We start from the raw sequence: 20,019 nt of genomic DNA on the forward strand, positions 1-20,019 counted from the left end.
CCACCCGGAATCAAGTAGCAAGAGGAGAAGGAGAAGAAGACCACACGGCAAGCTGGTTATATTGCTTTCTCGAAAGTCTTCTTGTCACGCGGTGATAGGAATTGGAACAGAACCTGGCTATCTGTTTCGGGATGAGGATGATCCTTAATCCTCCCACGAGTCATGCAATCTCGTTGCACTAATGTCGATTTGGGCCATGCAGCTCTGCATTTTAGTGAATGGACCGGTTTTGACAGGCGGAGTCATGGATAACACATGCTAAACAGCCCAGTTTGGCCAAAATGAACCGGTGTTACTACCGTGAAGAGACGGGAGGGATAACAAAGCCAGGCCGTGCCAACCCAGGCGAACACGATCCTACTTCATTCACTCAACCGCATCTGTGCCGTGTCTTCTCTTTTCCTTCCACTTCATGAGATCATGACTCTGGACACCTCACCCACATCACGTAAGATGTCAATGTGACCCTTCAGACTTCTACACCTTTGGTCAAGTTGAGGAGCAGTGGGGTAAGTCTATCGTGATTCGAGACATCCAGTCTCCTGTCTATACATGACTGTACAGCAGGTGATAACATTTCATCTTTCAAACAGCTTTCTTCATCATGGCGTCCGACACGGTCCCCCCTCTCGCCATCATCGGGCTATCCTTCCAGTTTCCCGGAGATGCAACGAATCAAGATGCGTTCTGGGACATGCTGGTTCAAGGTCGATGTGCATCCACTGAGTTCCCTGCGGACCGAATGAACATCGATGGCCATCACAATCCCAACAGAGATAAGCTGTACAGTATGTGCTGCAGAGGAGGACATTTCCTCACTCGAGATCTCGCGGCATTTGACGCGCCTTTCTTCAACATCTCTGACGCCGAAGCGAAGGCCATGGATCCACAACAGCGCCTCGCCTTGGAGACCGTGTATCGAGCTCTCGAGAACGCGGGCCTCCCGATGGACGAGGTGGCGGGCTCAAAAACGAGCGTGATGGCCGGTTCGTTCTGCAACGACTATCATGCAATCCAGACCAAGGACACCCTAAATCTCCCCAAGACCGCTACCATGGGCAGTTCCCAGAGCATGATTGCAAACCGTATCAGTTGGTTCTTTGACCTGCGAGGGCCAAGCGCAACGGTAGACACTGCCTGCTCCAGTAGTCTCATGGCCGTGGATTTGGCATGTCAGTCACTATGGAGTGGTAATGCGACAATGGTCAGCGAGCCCTCTTCCTGCCTTCCTTCTTCCACGATACTTTCTGCATCGATGCAAATCTAACCTTCCGACCTCTCACATAGGGAATTGCCCTCGGGTGTAACGTCATACTCGCCCCTGAGATGACGATCGGCTTGGATAACCTTGGGCTCCTGTCCCGCGATAGCCGCTGTTACAGCTTTGACAATCGTGCCAACGGATATGCAAGAGGCGAAGGCGTGGGTGCGGTAATTATCAAACGTCTTGATGATGCCGTTGCAGCCGGAGACACGGTCAGGGCGGTCATTCGGTCGTCGAGCTCCAACCAGGATGGCAAGACTCCGGGTATCCTGCAGCCAAGCAAAGACGCGCAGGTCCGCTTGATTCGTGACACCTATCGGAAAGCCGGTCTTGATATGCGTTCAACCAGATATTTTGAGGCTCATGGCACCGGTGGGCAGACTCCAAGTCACATGGGCTATAACATCGCTAATATTGGCTAGGAACTCCGGTTGGCGATCCCATTGAGACTAGGGCGATCGGATCAGCGTTTCAGAGTTATCGCTCATCCGACGACCCACTTTACGTGTAAGTGATCTGTAACTCGAGCCTAGTACTTGCAGTCTGATGCAGCTTATAGGGGCTCTGTCAAATCCAACATCGGCCATCTAGAGGGAGCGAGTGGTATTGCGGGCCTGATCAAAACAGTTCTCATCTTGGAGAAAGGGATCGTCCCACCAAACAGTAGCAATTTGCAGACACTGAATCCTCAGATTGATGAGCAGTACCTTAACCTGAAGGTAAGAACCTATCTCTCCTGAGCCTATGTGCCTCTAACACGAATACAGATCCTAAGTCAGGCGATCTCTTGGCCATCACCAGGCTTACGCAGAGCTTCTGTTAATTCCTTCGGCTTTGGCGGAGCCAATAGTCATGTCGTTCTTGACGATGCTTACAACACCTTTCACATGCACGGTATCAAGGATGGGCGTCACCAGACTGTCATAGAGCCTCCCTTGCTTAATGACTCAGAGGACTCGTTCCAGGCAACCGGTCATCTTGAGAATAACCTCAAATCCGCTGGCCCTCAAAGAAACGGCACTTTCAGCCCAAAATCTGAATCTGCTCTACTAGTGTGGTCTGCAGCAGACGAGGCAGGCATCGAAAGACTGGCAAGCTCGTGGCGGCAGTATGTAGCTACCACGGAAGCGATGAACTGCCCCACGGTGACCCGTATACAAGACTTGGCTTTCACACTGTGTGCGAGGCGGAGCCAGCTTGCTTGGAGAGCCTTTGCTGTAGCCAAGCCTTCGGAAGACTTGCAGGTTACCACGGAGAGACTTAGCCCTGCCATATGTGCCAAAGCAAACTCTCGTCTAGCCTTCGTCTTCACGGGTGTGAGTACCTCCTTCAAGCTACTATCTGATAATCTATCTAACCCCAAGCAGCAAGGAGCCCAGTGGCATGCTATGGGCCGTGAGCTCATCGATCAATACGACGTGTTCAGGAATAGTCTAATCGATTCGGGCAATTACTTGAAAACGCTTGGTTGTGCTTGGGATGTTTCAGGTGAGCGCTTCTGAGCCCCCTGGCTCTTAAGAGTACTGACCTTTTTTGCAGACGAGATGCAGAGAGATGAGGTTGACTCTCGAGTCAACAATCCGACATTCGGACAGCCACTCTGCACAGCACTGCAGATTGCCTTGGTAGAGCTCCTCCAATCATGGCATATCAAGCCTAATGCAGTGGTCGGCCATTCCTCTGGTGAGATTGCAGCTGCGTAAGCCTATCCCTTGAACTAGTTTATCAGTGGATTTAGCTAATATGCCGTACGACATATAGTTATTGCGCTGGTGCAATCACGAAAGGCTCTGCTCTGAAGATAGCGTACTTTAGAGGCTTCCTCAACGGGATCTTAGGCAAGTACCGTACTATGACACCCGGTGCCCTTGCTGCGATGAGGGCAATGGAACGTGGGGAGAAGCGTGACGAGCTCGACGTTTCCTGCTTTGAGTAAGCTGATCCCAGAGTCACGGTGTTTCTATGACACCCGTCCTTATGCTGATGTCTTGATAGGCGATTCCGTGAAGCAAGCTCCGAATCTATGGGCACCAAGGGATACTGCAAACGCTCTCTCGCGTGGCAAATCACCCGGCATCTATCCGGCGGCATGCATGGTGCTATGCTTGCTGTGGGTATGTCGAGCCGAGAAGTGCAGAAATACTTGGAGTCCGTAGCCTCGCAGTTTGGTGAGCTCAAGCTCGACATCGCGTGCATCAACAGCCCTACCAGCGTCACTATGTCCGGGGAGGCAAGCCAGATCGACTTCCTTTATCAGATTCTGATCGAGAAGAAGGTTTTCGCAAGAAAGCTTGCAGTCAACGTCGCATATCACTCATTTCAGATGAAGGAGATTGCCGGCATATATCAGGAACTGTTAGCGGGGCTGAAGCAACCGGCCAAAGCCAAGAAGCCACCGGTGATGGTCTCCAGCGTCACAGGAACATGGATCTCGGAGGAGGAGCTTTCCAAGCCCGAGTATTGGGTAAGGAATCTGGTATCGCCCGTGCTATTCGACGATGCCCTCTCCAGGTTGTGCTCCCAATCAACAACATCGACTCGAAGGTTTGATGGAAGTCATCGCCGCAATGTCGCGCCGGACCACCTCCTAGAAATCGGGCCCCATTCCGCCCTTCAAGGTCCCTGTGGAGACATTCTCAAGGCCGTGGGCAAGCATGACCAAATCACTTACATCCCACTCCTGCGCCGCGGTCGCTCTGCCGTTGACTGCATTATGCACGGGGCAGGCCGCTTGCACTGTAGCGGCTACCCGATTGACTTGCTTTCAGTCAACAATGGACGTGAACCCAGGCCAGAACACAATCCTCGCGTCCTCATCGATTTACCGGAATATCCTTTCAACCACTCCAAGACATATTGGGTCGAGAGCCGCATCAGCAAAGGCTACAGATTCCGACAGTTCAGCCACACGGAACTACTCGGTGTGCCTGATCCTGATGGAAATCCCATGGAGGCCATATGGAGAAACATCATACGGCTTTCGGAGATGCCGTGGGTGGAAGACCATAAGGTCAACAGCAGCATTCTGTATCCTGGTGCCGGTATGGTTGTCATGGCTATCGAAGCAGTCAAGCAACTAGCAGACCAGAGCCGCGGCATTGCGGGATTCGACATCAAGGATGTGGTTTTCACGTCGGCTTTGCAAATTCCAAGCCATGCCGATGGTGTGGAGGTGAGCGTTTACCTCAAGCGAGCCGGAAGTGCCAACAAGGATGCCACGGGCTGGTTCGAGTACCGCGTTTGCATGTATAATAATGAATCGTGGATTGAGAACAGCTCGGGCTCAATCCAAGCTCATTATGAGTCCGATGTGCAGGTACCAAACATCAGCCATGGCGAAGAGGCTAAATGGCAGGCGTCACTTGTGAAGAATTGCCAGCGTGCACTCGAGCAATGTGCATCGCATGAAGACTCAGGCAGATTTTATGAAGGCTTGCACAACTGTGGGTATCACTATGGGTCGGCTTTCAGAGTCATTGAGGGCAGTATCTCCAAGCAAGACGAGGAAAGAGCCATGGTTTCGCGAGTCAAGGTCTTCAGGCCTGACCGCACAGCAGGATCAGAGGTCTATCCGGCGCATACGATCCACCCAACCACTCTAGACGGTGTGATTCAAATGATGGCCGCGCTAGCCACTGACGCCGGACAGCGAACGATTCCCATGTCCGTGCCCACGAGCATCACCCGACTCTGGATCTCCAATACAGGCGGACTGAGCTACCCTTCGGCAGAGGTGATTAATGTGTATGCGACTTCCGTTCAATCTGCCCTTGGCAGCACGCAGTATAAGATGACGGCATATGATCGCAACGTGTTCAAGGCTCTATTAACCTTGGAAGGACTAAAGGTGACCTCGATCGCGAGCCCAGAGACTGCCGCACCCTCGGATCAATTCAAGGCCAACAATCTGTGCCATCACGTCGAATACAAGCCGGACACGGATCTGCTCACCAACCACGGATTCTCGACTGCATTTGGCAGGAAAGAACTCCAAGTCCCGGGTCCGGTGCAGCATTTGCGAGACATGGAATTCCTGATTGCCACCTGTATCAGCAAGTACGCCGATCCGCTAACTGAGATGGACAAAATCAGTCTACCCCCTCACACGATTCTATACATTGAGTGGATCCTAGAGCGCAAACGATTGCTAGAACTCGATGTGTCGGAATTTGGGTCAATCGAGTGGCGGCACCTCATGGACGACGAGGTCTATGTAACAGAGGTTCACAAACGGGTCGAAAGCGATAGCAAGCGAGGTCTACTCGTGAGCATTCTCTGCAAGAATCTTATGGAGATTCTCGACGACCCTCTGTCTCATCTGTTCAAGGACAACCTGCTTACTGATGTGTATTCCGAGATGTTGTACGGCCTGCCAGCGGCAACAGCTCTGACTCGGTACATCGACGCTCTGGCGCACAAGAACCCGCGTATGAACATCCTCGAGATTGGGGCTGGCACCGGGGCGATGACGGAGCTTTGCATCAAGGCACTGGCATCCCCGGATACGGACAATGCACCGCGCTACTCCCAATGGGATTTTACTGACATATCCAGCTCGTTCTTCCCGGATGCTGTGAACCGCTTCAAGACAGAGAAGCGGCGGATGAATTTTCGCGTGTTGGATATTGAGCAGGATCCTGAGACTCAAGGCTTTGGTTCGGGATCGTACGACTTGGTTGTTGCTTTTCTGGTGCGTGTCTGTCCACGGCTGAAGGCGCGGGGTGCTGATATTAACATACTTTAGGTCCTTCATGCAACAGCTGATCTAGCAGTCAGCCTGAGGAACGTTCGGAAGCTGTTGAAAGTGTACGTGACGTGTGAGTTAGATGTTAACAGATGCTGATAAGTACACAGGGGCGGGAAATTGATGCTTTTCGAGATCACGCATCCTGATCCGGTTCGGGCTAGCTTTGTGTTCGGGCTATTTGAGGGCTGGTGGCGTGGTAAGTCTCACTGAATGAATGCGTTCTGGACAATGCTGATTGAGTGAGTAGCGAGAGAGTCTTACCGCCAGAGCCATCCGTGTGTTGATGTCAATCGGTGGGAGTCTTTGTTGAAAGAATCAGGATTTTCGGGGTGCGAGCTTGCGATAGATGACTACGTCGAATCTTCATGTCATGAAGGAGCACTCATCGTTGCGAGCGCCGTGCCCTCTGTTACGAATGCGGAGGCAACGAGGACCAATATGGCTCGAGCCAAACCTTCAGCGCCGTTTACCCAGAAAGAGGTCAATATCATTCTCAACACCGCAAATCCTCGTCAGGTCGCGCTGGCAGAGATACTATCTGAGCTACTTGATCAGACTCGAGTTCTACACGCTGTCAAGCGAGGTCTGGAGGATATCAAGAAACGAGACCTGTCTTTCGGTATCCTGGACATCTCCCTCCTCGACTTCGACTTTCCTTTCACATACAACATGGAGGCGGAAGAATACGAAGGCCTGCAACGATTGATAACCACAACGACGAATCTCATCTGGGTCGACAGTGGAGGAGGTCGGGAGCCTTCGCCTCAGTTTCGACTTGTCGACGGTTTGTTCCGCGTTCTTGCTCGCGAATTATCCAGAGCGAAAATCACTACCTTATCCTTGGAGAACAGCACGATTCTGCACCAGGCAGAGCAGATTACCAAGATTTTCGAAACTGTCACAGCAGAAGCAACGGATGTTGACACAGAGTACAGAGTGATCGACGGGGTAATCCACATCGGTCGGTTGGTCGCCGCTCAAGCTATCTCTCAGACCATCGCGAAGATGAAGCTACCACAGCAAAGAGAGCTCAGAGCATACGGGGTAGACCGGCCGCTCCGCCTCGAAATTGGCACCCCAGGCCTCCTACACACACTCCAGTTTGTCGAGGATAGATATCTGCACGGACCCTTAAAGCCGGACGAAGTTGAGGTCCAGGTGAAAGCTGTGGGCCTCAATTTCCGCGATGTTTTGATTGCCCTGGGCCGCCTGGAGAGTGACACACTCGGTGCTGAATTTGCGGGAATTGTGGTCCGTGTCGGCGCCCAATGCCAGCGATTCAAGGCCGGTGATAGGGTGGCCGTCTTCCATCCGAGTCGCTATGCAAACTACGTTCGTGTGCGTGAGAGCATGTCTATCGTCAAGATCGCGGACGGGGCGATGCCAATGTCATTCGTGACTGCGGCAGCGATCCCTGTGGCCTTCACTACTGCGTGGATCACGATGACGCGGTTGGCGAGGCTACAAGCAGGGGAGTCGGTCCTTATACACTCAGGAGCAGGCGGCACCGGACAGGCAGCCATCCAGGTTGCTAAGCATTGGGGAGCGAGAATCTTCACGACTGTTTCGACCGAGGAGAAGAAACGGTTCCTGATGGAGCACTATCAAATCCAGCCGGATCACATCTTCTCCAGCCGCAATACGCTGTTCGCCAAGGGGATCAAACGCCTGACGGGAGGCCGAGGGGTCGATGTTGTGTTGAATTCACTGGCCGGTGAAATGCTAATCGCATCTTGGGAGTGCATTGCGCCATTTGGACGATTCATCGAGATTGGAAAGAACGATATCCTAACGAACACGAAGCTTCCGATGTTGCAGTTCGAGAACAACGTGAGCTTCACGGCGGTGGACCTTGCCGAGATGGCGTTTGACCGTCCGCAGTTGATTCAGCAAGCTTTGACGGATGATGTGTTCGAGTTAATCAAAGCAGGCAAATTGGATATTCCTCAACCGCTACAGGTCTTTGGCGTTGGTGATCTTGAGCGAGCTTTGCGACATCTGCAGAGCGGGAGAAGTTCGGGCAAGGTAGTGGTGGAGCTTCGGGATGACGAGCAAGTCATGACACTTCTGGATACAGCACCATGTTTTGCATTTGAACCAAACGCCACGTATGTGATTGCAGGCGGTTTGGGAGGCATTGGTCGAAGCATAGCCAGTTGGTTTGTCAAGCGCGGGGCTAGGAATTTGGTCCTCCTCTCACGTTCGGGTCCAAAAAACGAGCATGCACGCGCGCTGGTGGCTAGACTGGAGCGCCAGGGTGCCCAAGTTGTCACGCCAATGTGTGATATCACAGATCGAGAGTCCCTGAAAGTTTTCCTCGCCGGGTGCCGTCAAGTCATGCCTCCGATCAAAGGGTGCGTGCAAGCATCAATGGTGGTCAAGAGCGGCAATTTCGAAGGACTCGACCATGATTCCTGGAAAGCAAGTACAGCGCCGAAGGCCCAGGGCTCCTGGAATCTGCATGAGCTTCTCCCGCGCGGCATGGACTTTTTCATCATGCTCTCCTCCATCAGTGGGATCTGCGGCCCCCTCACCGATGCGAGCTACGCCGCGGGAAACACCTTTCTGGACGGTCTGGCCCGCTATCGCGTCAGTCAAGGCGAGAAGGCCGTCTCCCTAGATCTTGGGCTCTTCCTGTCGGCCGGATACTTCCACGAGAACCCGGACAAGCGCGATCTGTTCCTGGCCAACACCGTGTGGGATGAGATCTCCGAGGCGGACCTCCACGCAATCCTGGACATCTATTGCAGCCAGAAAACCTCGTCGCCGTTGCAGAGTCAGCTCGTGGTCGGCATCACGCCACGCAGCGCGGAGACCGGTCGCGCCAAGGCCGACTGGATGAAACGGCCCTTCTTCCGCCACCTGTCTACCTTGCTTGAGACAACCGCAGAGGGAGGGTCAGCGTCTGCATCGGCGTCGTCGGGGAATATCAGCTCAAACCTGGCGGCCCGGTTCGCGGCGGCCCGGACGACCAGCGAGGCGGTCGAGGTTGCGCTCCAGGCGACGCGGGAGAAGGTGGCGATCATGCTGTCGGTGCCGGTGGACGAGATCGACGTGGACAAAGCGATCCATCAGTACGGGGTGGATTCGCTGGCGGCTGTGGAACTCCGGAATTGGTTCTCGCGGGAGCTGCAGGCGGAGATAGCCGTGTTTGATATCCTGGGGGGTGCGAGCATTGCATCGGTGGTGCGATTGGCGGTGGGCCGGGTTGGTGGTGGTGTGAAAGATGTTGGTGCTGTGTGATTGTGTTGGACGGTATGCAGTAGCTAGGCACTGTCGTGAATGGTAGGATAGGAAGATAGGAATGCAGTCGGCTATTCGCCTCGGATATTGCAGTTGTGCTTGGAGTGGTCGGCCTTTGACGGCTATTGAAGTAGGGTCTGATGGATGGATCGGATACTAACTTTCCCCATGGGGAATACTTCCCAATTCGTAGACGAAGTATACACCGTCCATCAAGTCTCGATAGTCTCCATGAGATTCATACTTAGTATAAGAACACGCACAACCAACAACCGACGTAGAGTACATACAACCCCCAGCATCAATCCCCAATCCCCTCCCCTCCTCTCACCCCCAAACCCTCCAAACCCCCGAACCCAAAACTAACCATGCCGAAACCCAGAGTCCTCCACCTCGGCGACCCCATAAAGTACAACCACGACCTCTACGCCCGCTTCGTGTCAACCTTCGACCTGATCCGGCCCTCGACGGCCGAGCGCGCCCGCCCCGAATTCAAGCGCGCCCTGCAGGAGCGCCGATGGGGCACCTTCGACGCGATCTTCCGGCCGTTCTGGAACACCGGCGGCGAGATGGGCGATTGGGACGAGGAGCTGATCGCGCTGCTGCCAGACAGCGTCAAGGTCATCGCCAGCGCTGGGGCGGGGTATGACTGGGTGGATGTGGAGTGTCTCGCGAGATACGGTGAGCCAGAGGCGCCCGGCCAGCCCCCGTTTGAAGATCGCGCATCACCCTCCCCTCTCCCCTTCCCCATTATCACCAGCCGATCCTAACGATGACTGCAAAGGAATAACCTACTGCAACGGCGCCGCCGCCTCCAGCGACTCCGTCGCCGACGCCACACTCTTCCTCCTCCTCTCGGTATTCCGGAACCTACGGTGGTCGCACGCCGCCGCGCACAGCCTGTCCCCGGTGGCCTTCCACGACGCGCACACGCACTCCCCGCTGACAGCCCGGAACCCCGCCACCCAGGTCCTGGGGATCGTCGGCCTCGGCGCGATCGGCCTGACCATCGCCCGGAAGGCCTGTGCCGCGTTCCCCGGGATCCGGATCGTGTACCACGACCTCGTGCGGAAGGCCCCCGCCATCGAAGAATCGATCAACGCGAGTTTCAGCGAGAGTCTGGACGGGGTGTTGCGGGAGGCGGATTGTGTGGTGCTGGCGACGCCGTTTGCGGGGAGGACGTTGATCGATGCTGACACCCTCAAGAAGTTCAAGAGGGGGGGTCGACTCGTGAATATTGCCAGGGGCGGGTTGGTCGACGAGGAGGCGCTGGTGCAGGCGTTGGAGGAAGGAAGGATCAGTGCCGTGGGCATGGATGTGCATGCCCGCGAGCCGGCGGTGCATCCGCGGTTGGCGACGGATCGGCGGGTTATGATGCTGAGCCATAATGCCGGGGGCACGGTGGATACGCATGTGGGCTTTGAGCGGTTGGCGATGGAGAATATTCTGGGGTTCTTGGGGGAGGAGGGGAAGGCGTTGACGCCGGTGAATGCGCATTTGATTCGGGATGGGACACAGAGGGTGAGGAGTTTGTTGTAGTGCATCTGGGGGAGTCAGGTTGGGGGTGGATGGTGAGCATGGGGGTTTATGTTCTGAAGTATGCATGTTTTTGGGAGGTCTTTCTTCTCTATTATAGGTATAAGTACAGATGCGAACGGAAAATCAAACCTCTGGCCCACGCTACCCGACGCCGGTTTATCAACACACAAACAAGCGCACAGCGCAGCCTTCCACATGAGCACCCTTACATGGGGCATCACTCGTTGTAGTGGTATACCTAGCATCAGTTAGCACTTGCACCAGTCGCCCGGGCCTACAGCACCTACAAAGTAATCCGGCAACCCAAACACCTCGTACCCCAACCGCTTTGCCATCTTGGCGAATCCCTCCGTCTCCACCAGATGATAGAACGGGAACGCCGGGAACATCGCCCCGTCGCGGTGCACGTCCGCCTTGACCATCAGCGCGGTGCCGCCCACGCCATCCAGCTTCATCTCCCGCCCCGGCTGCGGGTAGTCCTTGTTGGCCATGTAGGCCATTAGACTGCGGTAGGTGGGTAGCTCGGCGTATCCCTCCAGCAGGATCTCGTCGGGCCCCATCGTGTCCGCCAACTGCTGCGCCGTGGCACTGTCGATCCACGAGTTGAAGTCGTACGGCCGGACGTCCATCTTCTTGGCGTCCTTGTTGTAGTAGCGCTGGAAGCAGTTGGGCACGATGACGGGGCGGTCATGGCCCGTCAGGTCCTGGATCAGCGTGGCGGGCGTCTCAACGATGTCGGAGTCCAGCCACAGCACCCACGAGGTGGCGGGGCCCAGCGTCGTGAACAGCAGGCTGTTGCGCGCCAGGCTCATCGACTCGCGGCGCGCCTTCTGGTTCTCCAGCTTGTGCCGCTCCTTCTCATCCTGCGACTGCAGCGGCGGCTCGAAGTCCTGCCGCAGGATGCTGACGCTGGCGAACCGCTCGGCCACCGGCCCGTTCTGCGTCACGCTGATCGCGTGCTCCAGCGCCGCGAGCGCCGCGTTGCCGTCCTTGGTCTTGGGGATGATGAACCCCACCGAGATCAGCTCGTGCGGGTAGCTCAGCGCCACCACGTTGTCCCAGTATTCCTGGTAGAACCGCGCCAGCGGCGTCAGGATGAGCACCCGCTCGCCCTTCCGCGCCGCGTCGCTCGTGCTCGTCAGCGCGTTCAGGTTGTAGTGTTCCACCGGCGGCGCCGCGGCGTGGCCATCTTCGCGGACGGCTTGGGATTTGAGGAAGGGTTTCGTCGGGGGTGAGAGTGGGTGCTCGGCCGCGTCTTCGCGGCGGATTTGTGAGGAGTCGAGGTCGGGGGGGGTGTTACCGGCGGCCGCAGCGGCGGCGTTGGCGGCGGGAGGAGATGGGGAGAGCAAAAAGCACAGGAAGCCGAAGGCTAGCAAAGCCGCCAGTAGCAAGGTGATGGGACTAGTGCGACGCATGTGGCGTGCCGCGGCCATCGTAGCCAAGCCCGGCTCAACTGCAAGAAAGATTAATTTGCGACGGGAGTTGCAGGGGGTTGTTGTTCCGGTATCGTATTTGAGTGATTGGAGGGAAGGAAACCAAGCGATCAAGGTGGTTTTGCAGCAGTCGGTTGATTCGGAGCTGGGTCGACGAGCAGGATTCGGGGCCCGACAGGAAGTAGGTACGAATTGACAGCGGTGATTTAGCCAGCAAGAGGACGGAAAGAAATCAGCCACCGTGCCCCAAACATACTGTAGAAAGGAGGAAGAGGAGGGAGAGGAGAGAGTGTGGTGGAGTTGGGGAGTGTATGGGGGGGAATGGAGGGGGAGGGAAGAGGGAGAAGAGAAGGTGAAGATGCGACGAATGGATGGATGATGTGGTTTAATGGCAGGCTGCCGGGAAACGAATGGACGCGCGGACCGAATCCAGCCAAAGGGCAGTAATGAATGAATGTGTAGGATCTGCATCCAGCGAGCTAAAGATGCCAAGCTAGTCTTGTTCCCAGCCCAGATCGCGCCGGATGCGGCCGTTGCACTGCAGAACTGCTGCCGACTGCCTCCATGCCCGAACACTCCCGTTACGGGGGGTGAACCTGATCTGAATTCCCATTCCATAATTAATTCATGGTTCTATTCTCCTCATTCTAGATATGTCTATTCTGGTCTAGTCTGGTCTAGTCTAGTCTAGTCTAGTCTAGTATCATTAAAGCGCGTTTATAGTACAGTAAACGTATACCCTTTCTAGGGCAGCGACCGCATCACCCCCTCGAATGCAACCAGCGCCATAGCATTCGCCGGGAATGCTCGCAAGAAACATGGTACAAATCCCCGCCAGTATCCTTTCAATCCTCGCTCGCGATACACCGCGACCGCCGCATCTTTCCACCGGCGGAACTTGCGCTCCCCGTCCCCAAGGGCCCCGCCCATCGGGTCCGTCATGAGCCGTTGCTTAACCACGTCCGACGGATACGAAGTCAGCCAGAAAATCTGCGCCGAAATTCCACCCGCCCAGAAATTAATCGCGGGGGCCGACAGACTGGTCTTCTCTTTCAACATCCGCGTCAAAACATCGTAAGAGCCCCACCAGAAGAAGAAGAACGACCGGAACACGATCGTGGCGCAGAGTCCGCGATAAAGTCCCGCGATTCCATGCGTTCGAAGCTACCAGACAAAAAGATCAGCACACTGCCCGTGTCCACAACAACATCCGCAGCGCCCTGAAGCGGGCAGCTCGCGACTAGAACCCTTACCAATTTCCGCACGCAGTCGATTGGGCCGGAGTACATGCGCTTCGTCTTGTCCGCCGAGTACTGAATCTGCAGTCGCGCTTTGACGTGTTCCACCGGCGCCGCGATGAAGCTGACCGTCGTCCCCGCCATGATTCCCGCGATTCCGTGCCCGAAACTTGGGAGGGTGGTGGGATCGGTCTGGCGACCGCTAAACGGTGTCATCGCGCGTATGTGCGGCTTCGAGAAGACATTCTCGAGCAGTAGGCGGCGGTATAACGTCAACGACCCCAGCATGCTGAACGACGATGGACATGGTCAGCATTCGGTAGTCCTGTATTTGAGCTTCTGGACTCATCGAACTTACACCGAATCCATCACCATCCATCCGACCAGCGGCGGCGTGGCTCCTTTGTATAATCCGCTTACTCCCTCCTTACGCACTGTCTGTAATACACAGTCGACCGGACCGCGGAAGTGTGATTCATGGCTGGTTTGTAGGCGTACTTTGACCGTATCGAACCTGCGATCATCGACCAACAATTAACTCTGGGAAATGGGGTTATCGGGAGTGGAAGGTGCAGAAGCGTACGGATGTCCAACTATGAAGCAGCAACAGCGAGTTAGTTTGTCTCTGCTAGCATCCCCAAACATAGATACTTGAAAACTGACGTACCTGTTAACTTTGCTATCCCGGAGAACACGCCCGCAACAAATCCCTTGTAATCGCGCTTCGAGCCCGTAGAGGGAGGGGGCACCCCGCTCTCTGTGCTGGCCTGGGCCATTTTTTGTGAGGATGGGCGCTCCACCAGAGTGGTTGATGGCGAGGCGACAGCGGTAGGATTCGACGACATGGGCGGCGGATGGTTCTGAGTATGAGGGAGGTTCTGCTTCCGAATGCAAGGCCAGTGAGGCGTTCCGACTGGCTGCAACTGGTCGACAGGTATAAAACTCGGTCGGGATTTGCGTTCGAGGTCCTTATCGGACTTGAGGATTGATGGGCTAATCGATTCGAATGGAGTCCATGAATTGGAAGAAATAAAACGAGATCAACAGTTTAGCTCAAGATATCAATAAGCAATCTATACAGTTTCTCCGGGGTTAAAGAGAGAAGGGATGCAGTCGTGGGGAAAAGATGAAAAGATGGGGGAGACAAATAAGATGAGGAACAATTGATTGAAGATGCGGCCCCGCAAAATCCGGCGGCTCGGGGAGTTGCAAGCCAGCTCCGGGCGGGAAAACTGCCGGTCGACGCCGCGGGGTGGCTACTCTTTCCGCATCAGTACTAGTCCACCTTCCAGTGAATGGTCGTCTCAAGTCCAATGATCGATAAGAATACCAATGTCAATAGATAAAATGCTTGGAGCATTGCTCTGTGTCAATTTCTATTCCTATTCCAGTCTAGAATCGAGGATGACAGTCTGTTTCTGTACAGTCCCCGGTGAAGTGAAGCTCAAGAAGAAGCTCAAGATGAAGTAGCGGTTATCTCAAGAGATCGAGATAAGTCCAAAGAGAAACATAGGCAATGGTAAACCAGAAAAAAGGCCCGTGGGTAAAACAGTAGCCGAAAGAAAAGAATTGAAAATGTCTGGGTTTGGCGATATGGGGTATAGGCGCATGATTTCATAATACACGAGAAAAGAAAAGAAGGAAAATGAAATGCAAAATGCAGGAGAGAATTAAGTTCTGGCAATGAAATGGCCGTTCACTACCCCTTCAGCCCTTTTCTAGCCTTCTGACGGGCCCGGTCGGCCTCGCGGGCGATGAGTTTGTCCACTGCATCAGGCGCCGGGCCCGAGTAGTGGCTCTCGCAGGCAGTAAGGTCGGAGGTTGTGCCCGAGCCCAGATAGCCACCTGCATCCTCGAGTGCCAGAGGCGTAACGGGCCCAGGGCTGTTCAGCGGGTCGAGACGTGGTGCAGATGGACTGGGTGAAAGTGGGCGTGAGGGGGCTTTAACAAGAATGTTCCCATCCGCCAGATCCCGCCACATAGAGTCGCGAGAGCTGGCTGACGCACGGTATCCATGCTGTCGAGGTTGTCGAGGTGATGGAGGCTGCGCAGACAGGGTCTGGGAGGTCCCAGGGGACTGATAGACGGCTGGATGGAACCGTGGTAGGCTTCCCAGATGAAAGGCTGGGGCTGGCTTGGATGAGTTTCCGCCCCTGGAGCGCGATGGCTGGGGGGAAAGAGGGCGACCAGCTGACGACATGGCAGGAGTAGCGACCGGCGCGTACAATGTCGAGCTATCAGAGCGCATTCTGGACGGTTCAGAGAAGTGTGAACGATGCTCTGGACGGGATGGTCTTCGATGGGTTGGCTTATCACGGCTTCTCTCGATGTGCTCACGGTGGGCAAAGTAGTAGCCCTTGTCAAAGCGTCCGGTCAACGGGGTCACGGGGAAGTCGTGATCGTGTGTGATATGGGAAGGCTTTGGTATAGGTATAGGACGAGAAGCAGAGTGGTGGAGATTGAGACTTGCGAAATAGTCTGTGGTCTCGGAGACGGGCGACTGGGGGGACGGCGGACTATAAGTCGACGAGGTGGCCGTTAATTCTTCGAGGGATGACAACGAAACTCTGGTGGGGTGACCGTGTCTCGCAATAAGAGTCTCTAGCTGATCTCGGGCACGAAGACTAGAGGGACGTTGGGAAGGCGATAAAGGCAACGAGGAAAGATTGGCTAAGAGCACGCGATCAGCATGAATCATTGAGAATGTGCAGAACAAGCGCAGAGCCAAATGCCACACGTGTCCGGCGGGAATAATCTTAATTCCTGCCCACAAGTGAAGCTGAAACAACAAAACAGGTCATCGAGGGGTCAGTTGGCATAGAAGAAGAATGCAAGCAACCCAAAGAGGAGAGTACATTCCACTACTGTAGAGGGGGGGGGGTTGGGTGGGAAGATCTGCTGGCACCAGGTGGGGCAAAAGGATGATTTGACAGAAGGTGCACGACGGACGAGTAAACGGCGGAGGTCGAGGGAGCAGAACTTACCACTGGTCAATGGTGGGGAGTGAATTGAACTGTAGGAGGAGGACGGATAGAGCGAGGGCAAGGAAGATGCAGAAGAGGAGGCCGAGGGGGAGGAAGGCGGAAAGGCAGCCATTGAGGGTTTTATTCTGGAGATTGGATTGTCTGTTCCTTTTCGTACCGTAATTTTTTTGGTTTCTGTTCCCTGTTCAAACTAAATCCCACTTTTTTTTTGGTTTCAACCAGTACCGAGAGTGGGTTCAACGGTTCAACCGATGGGATGGGATGATTTGGATCCAGGCACCCCGGATGCCTTCTCCTGACAGCGGCTCTTCGCTGCCAAGTCAGGCAACCGACTGACTGCTTTGCCTGGTGGTCTTCTCTATGCGAGGTCCGTTGTTGTTGTAGTTGTTTGTACGAAAGATATATTCGAGGTTGTCCCAGGATTACGGATACTATTTCGACTTGAATCTTGTCCTCAACCGAGGGGTGAGATTGTCACGCAGGGGAAAAATAGAAAAAGTTCGGGTCTGTGTCTAAATTGATCGTCAGCTTGCGGGGAAACTCAAACAAAGTTGACAAACGTAAGAAAACCAAGACCCAAAAAAAGCCCATGGCGTCATGGCGGGAGACGCGGGAATCCATTGTTGAGGGGCAGGCGGGTAACTTGTGGTACGGTATGCATCTTGGATCATCATAAAAGGGGGGTTCCACTTCTTTCCGCTGTGCTGCTGCTGTTGCTGCGATCTACCCTCCTTCACGTCGAAGGATGTACTCGCCATGCCAATCGTGTTTGTTCATGAGTCGAAGTCGGCCAAGAAACAAACCAGAGATGCAGCAGAAAGGAAAATCTCATGCACGACCTACCGATCAAGTCCCTATCTCATTTGGGTGTTGGTTGCGAATGCCTTCAACGATTGGTTCCTGTGGAGCCGGCGGGCGCTAGCCACAATCAGGCTAGCCTTCTATGACTCCAGCTTCGAGCGTGGTAAGATTGGAAGGTTCCAAGTTGTAAGATGGTACCGAATTTATCGATGGAATGACGCCAAGTTGGGTCCGGTTATTGGAGTACTCAGGCGAGGAATGACGGGTAGGTGAATGAAACAATGAAGAGGGGAAAGAAGAATGGTAGGTGAGGCTAATGTGGTTAGTGAAATGATGGCTGGTCACACCTCATGTAAAACAGATATTCAGTATAGTGGGAACAATAAGGAGGAAAGAATAGGCTGATTGACAACGCATGAGGGGGTCTTGGCAGGCCTGAAAAGGATTCATCGGTCGTGTTTCAATTCAAGCAGGCATGTATATGAGGTACAGTACAGTAGTGCCGAGCATGTAGGTACATAAAGAAAATACCTCAGGCAGTCAGGCAAGGTGGGGTTTGACTAAGCGGAGGCAGGGCGATAGTGAAGGTGTACTTCGTTCTCAGTACTCATACTTTGTAGATCGTTGTCGGAGAGTTTGTGCGACAGATTAAGTGGCCAGATTACTCGTTCCCTGCATGGGGTTCGGATCTGTTTATAACCTTGGAGAATTGCTGCGGAAGGATCTATTTTCCTCCCGCCTGATGCCTCGTTCTGTCGTTAAAACCTGTTGCAACCACACGCGGGAAACTCGGGTGACCTGGCCTGTTAGTTCTCCCACTATCACCAAAATAAATCCGAGTCAGGACACCGCTTCATCCACAAGGGTGAAGAGTGACTACAGTGGAAACAATGACGATCTCTCGCGCCCTTAGTCTGGCCGACCGAAACTGTTTGGTCTCAGGCGAGTCTAGAGTTGAGTGACTAGCTTACCTTTCCGTTTCGTCTGGGTTGTCGCGTTCTAATCACATCCTCATATCAGTAGCACTTCTGCCGATCCAGATGTATTCAACCTTGGGAGGCTATTGGCCGGCCAGGGCTATCACACATTGACTGTGGCCGGTAGTAAACCTGGTGGGAGACGATCATGCAAGCCATTATCCATTGTTGACAACCCGCGACGATATCCGCGTATCGTAAACCCCAGATCCGAGCAGTTCAGACTGCACAGTCGATCTGCAGCTATCTGTGCCACCATGGACTGGGTTATCACTTCGGACGGGTGGGGAGGACGGAACTTAGGGCTGGAACTTTTTTCATCCTTCTACCAGACTCCTAACTGGGTTGGAGGGGGAGGTGCGATGTGATGGGGCAAGGATATGCCCCCAGCACCATCAATACCGGGCAAGCTTAAGACAGAAAGTGTCTTGCGTCCGACAGTCTGAGTGGATGACCGTTGCCATCCACACGGGGCAGCGCGATCAGCCGACTTGATTCAGATCCCCCCCTCCATCACCGGCTTGCGCGCTTCACATTACTAATTCAGTCGTCACCTATTGAGGAATAAACTTGTGAGTCACCACTACATTTGTGCGATGGCCCCAAGTGATTTATTCTACTGAGTAAGGAGACAAACTGGACGCTCGTTTATGTCCGCCCATGAGAGTGCCGCTGAACACACTACTATGATCCATGTCATTACTCGTAGAGATTTGATCCGGATGCGCGGAACACCCTTGAACGAATGTGCAGGCACCAGCATAACATACCTAGCTTGCACATCAAAAGATCGCTAAAAGGATGACTGTCGTCTAGTCGTAACGGTGTCTCTTCGGGAGATCGACTAGGCCGATGCATCCCAGCCACAAGAGCTTATGACGAGCTCAAGCATAACAATACATGTATTTGGTGACTCCGACGCCGATGGAATCACGCGTCACCGAGGGCAATCTATGTAGCAACACACCAAACATTGGCTTGTCCACTGTGACTGGAACTGCCCCTGCCCAGCTCGTCGAGGTACACTGCCTCTCCGACCTGCGTCACTCGCTAATGTTACGCTTTCTGTCACACCTTTTCCCTTGGAGCTAGCTGTCAGATAACATATCTCGTCCCTCATTCATTGGCGCCCTGGACGATCGTTTCTGCAGGTCGCCAGATTCGGGAATATGACCATGTAAGTCGTTTGCCTCCTCCGTCCCTCCTTCTTGACCATTTCGACGGAGCACTCCTACTATCACCAAGAGTCAGTCGCGCAGTTGACTTGCCAACCCCACACACAACTGCGGGAAAATAGGCCAACCATTCAAATCGTAGGACAATCCCCCTTGCGGGCACATTCGCTCGGCGATGATTAGTTAACTCATCCTCTAGTCCATACAAAGCAGTACGAGTAAGGTCCGACGTCCAAGTCCCGAGGACCTGCACTAGTTTCGCACCCTCCTGGAGCAGGGGTGGCACTTCGCTTGTTCCTGTGATCCATTCTGATTCCGGCAATATTGTACCTAGTAGTGTTGTGAGCCAATTGCATGCGCAGGAGTGGAGCAACGGGTAGGAGCGGATAAGCGGAGAAAAACGCATGTTGATTGTGGCTTTGACACTTTTCCAAGGCGCCAGGCCATGGCAGCCAATTATCCAGATGTCAAGGTCAGATAATTGTCTCAATTGCATTCATGTGCAATGACGGAATGGCGCGTGGTGTTTTCTTACCGGAATAGATATTGTAGTCTTTTGCGTCCACCATAAGACTCTACGCAATGGGGAACATTCTACTAGTGCTTGTCATTATTTAT

At 54.2% G+C, this 20,019-nt stretch overlaps 4 protein-coding genes across 4 annotated transcripts; 2 read left to right on the plus strand and 2 right to left on the minus strand.

Moving 5' to 3' along the window:
• Nucleotides 1-604: 604 nt before the first annotated feature.
• Nucleotides 605-9,282, plus strand: BO82DRAFT_343463 (type I polyketide synthase; the record flags this gene model as incomplete). Its single annotated transcript, XM_025633622.1, has 13 exons — nt 605-1,204; nt 1,288-1,636; nt 1,687-1,771; nt 1,824-1,983; nt 2,032-2,580; nt 2,632-2,752; nt 2,804-2,963; nt 3,026-3,156; nt 3,394-4,430; nt 4,476-5,954; nt 6,009-6,070; nt 6,119-6,211; nt 6,263-9,282. The coding sequence occupies 13 exons, from the start codon at nt 605-607 to the stop codon at nt 9,252-9,254; spliced, it is 7,818 nt and encodes a 2,605-aa protein (XP_025488269.1). The 3' UTR covers nt 9,255-9,282.
• Nucleotides 9,283-9,603: 321 nt separating this feature from the next.
• BO82DRAFT_343465 (D-mandelate dehydrogenase-like dehydrogenase) lies at nt 9,604-10,793 on the plus strand (the record flags this gene model as incomplete). The annotated part of the gene is made up of 2 exons (XM_025633623.1): nt 9,604-9,935; nt 10,039-10,793. The coding sequence occupies exons 1-2, from the start codon at nt 9,623-9,625 to the stop codon at nt 10,791-10,793; spliced, it is 1,068 nt and encodes a 355-aa protein (XP_025488270.1). The 5' UTR covers nt 9,604-9,622.
• A 106-nt stretch (nt 10,794-10,899) lies between these two features.
• BO82DRAFT_318223 (alpha-1,6 mannosyltransferase subunit) lies at nt 10,900-14,598 on the minus strand. The gene is made up of 7 exons (XM_025632639.1): nt 14,132-14,598; nt 14,048-14,057; nt 13,823-13,978; nt 13,480-13,753; nt 12,984-13,390; nt 11,081-12,371; nt 10,900-11,031 (listed from the first exon to the last, which is right to left on the minus strand). Exons 1-7 carry the CDS (start codon nt 14,307-14,309, stop codon nt 11,011-11,013), a joined length of 2,337 nt encoding a protein of 778 aa, XP_025488271.1. The 5' UTR covers nt 14,310-14,598; the 3' UTR covers nt 10,900-11,010.
• Nucleotides 14,599-15,163: 565 nt separating this feature from the next.
• On the minus strand, nt 15,164-16,111 carry BO82DRAFT_258093 (uncharacterized protein; the record flags this gene model as incomplete). Its single annotated transcript, XM_025630918.1, has 1 exon — nt 15,164-16,111. A coding segment is annotated over one exon (948 nt), but the record flags the coding sequence as incomplete, so codon positions are not given.
• Between the last annotated feature and the right edge of the window lie 3,908 nt (nt 16,112-20,019).

This window comes from Aspergillus uvarum, assembly GCF_003184745.1.
Source record: "Aspergillus uvarum CBS 121591 unplaced genomic scaffold BO82scaffold_60, whole genome shotgun sequence".
NCBI lineage: Eukaryota > Fungi > Ascomycota > Eurotiomycetes > Eurotiales > Aspergillaceae > Aspergillus > Aspergillus uvarum.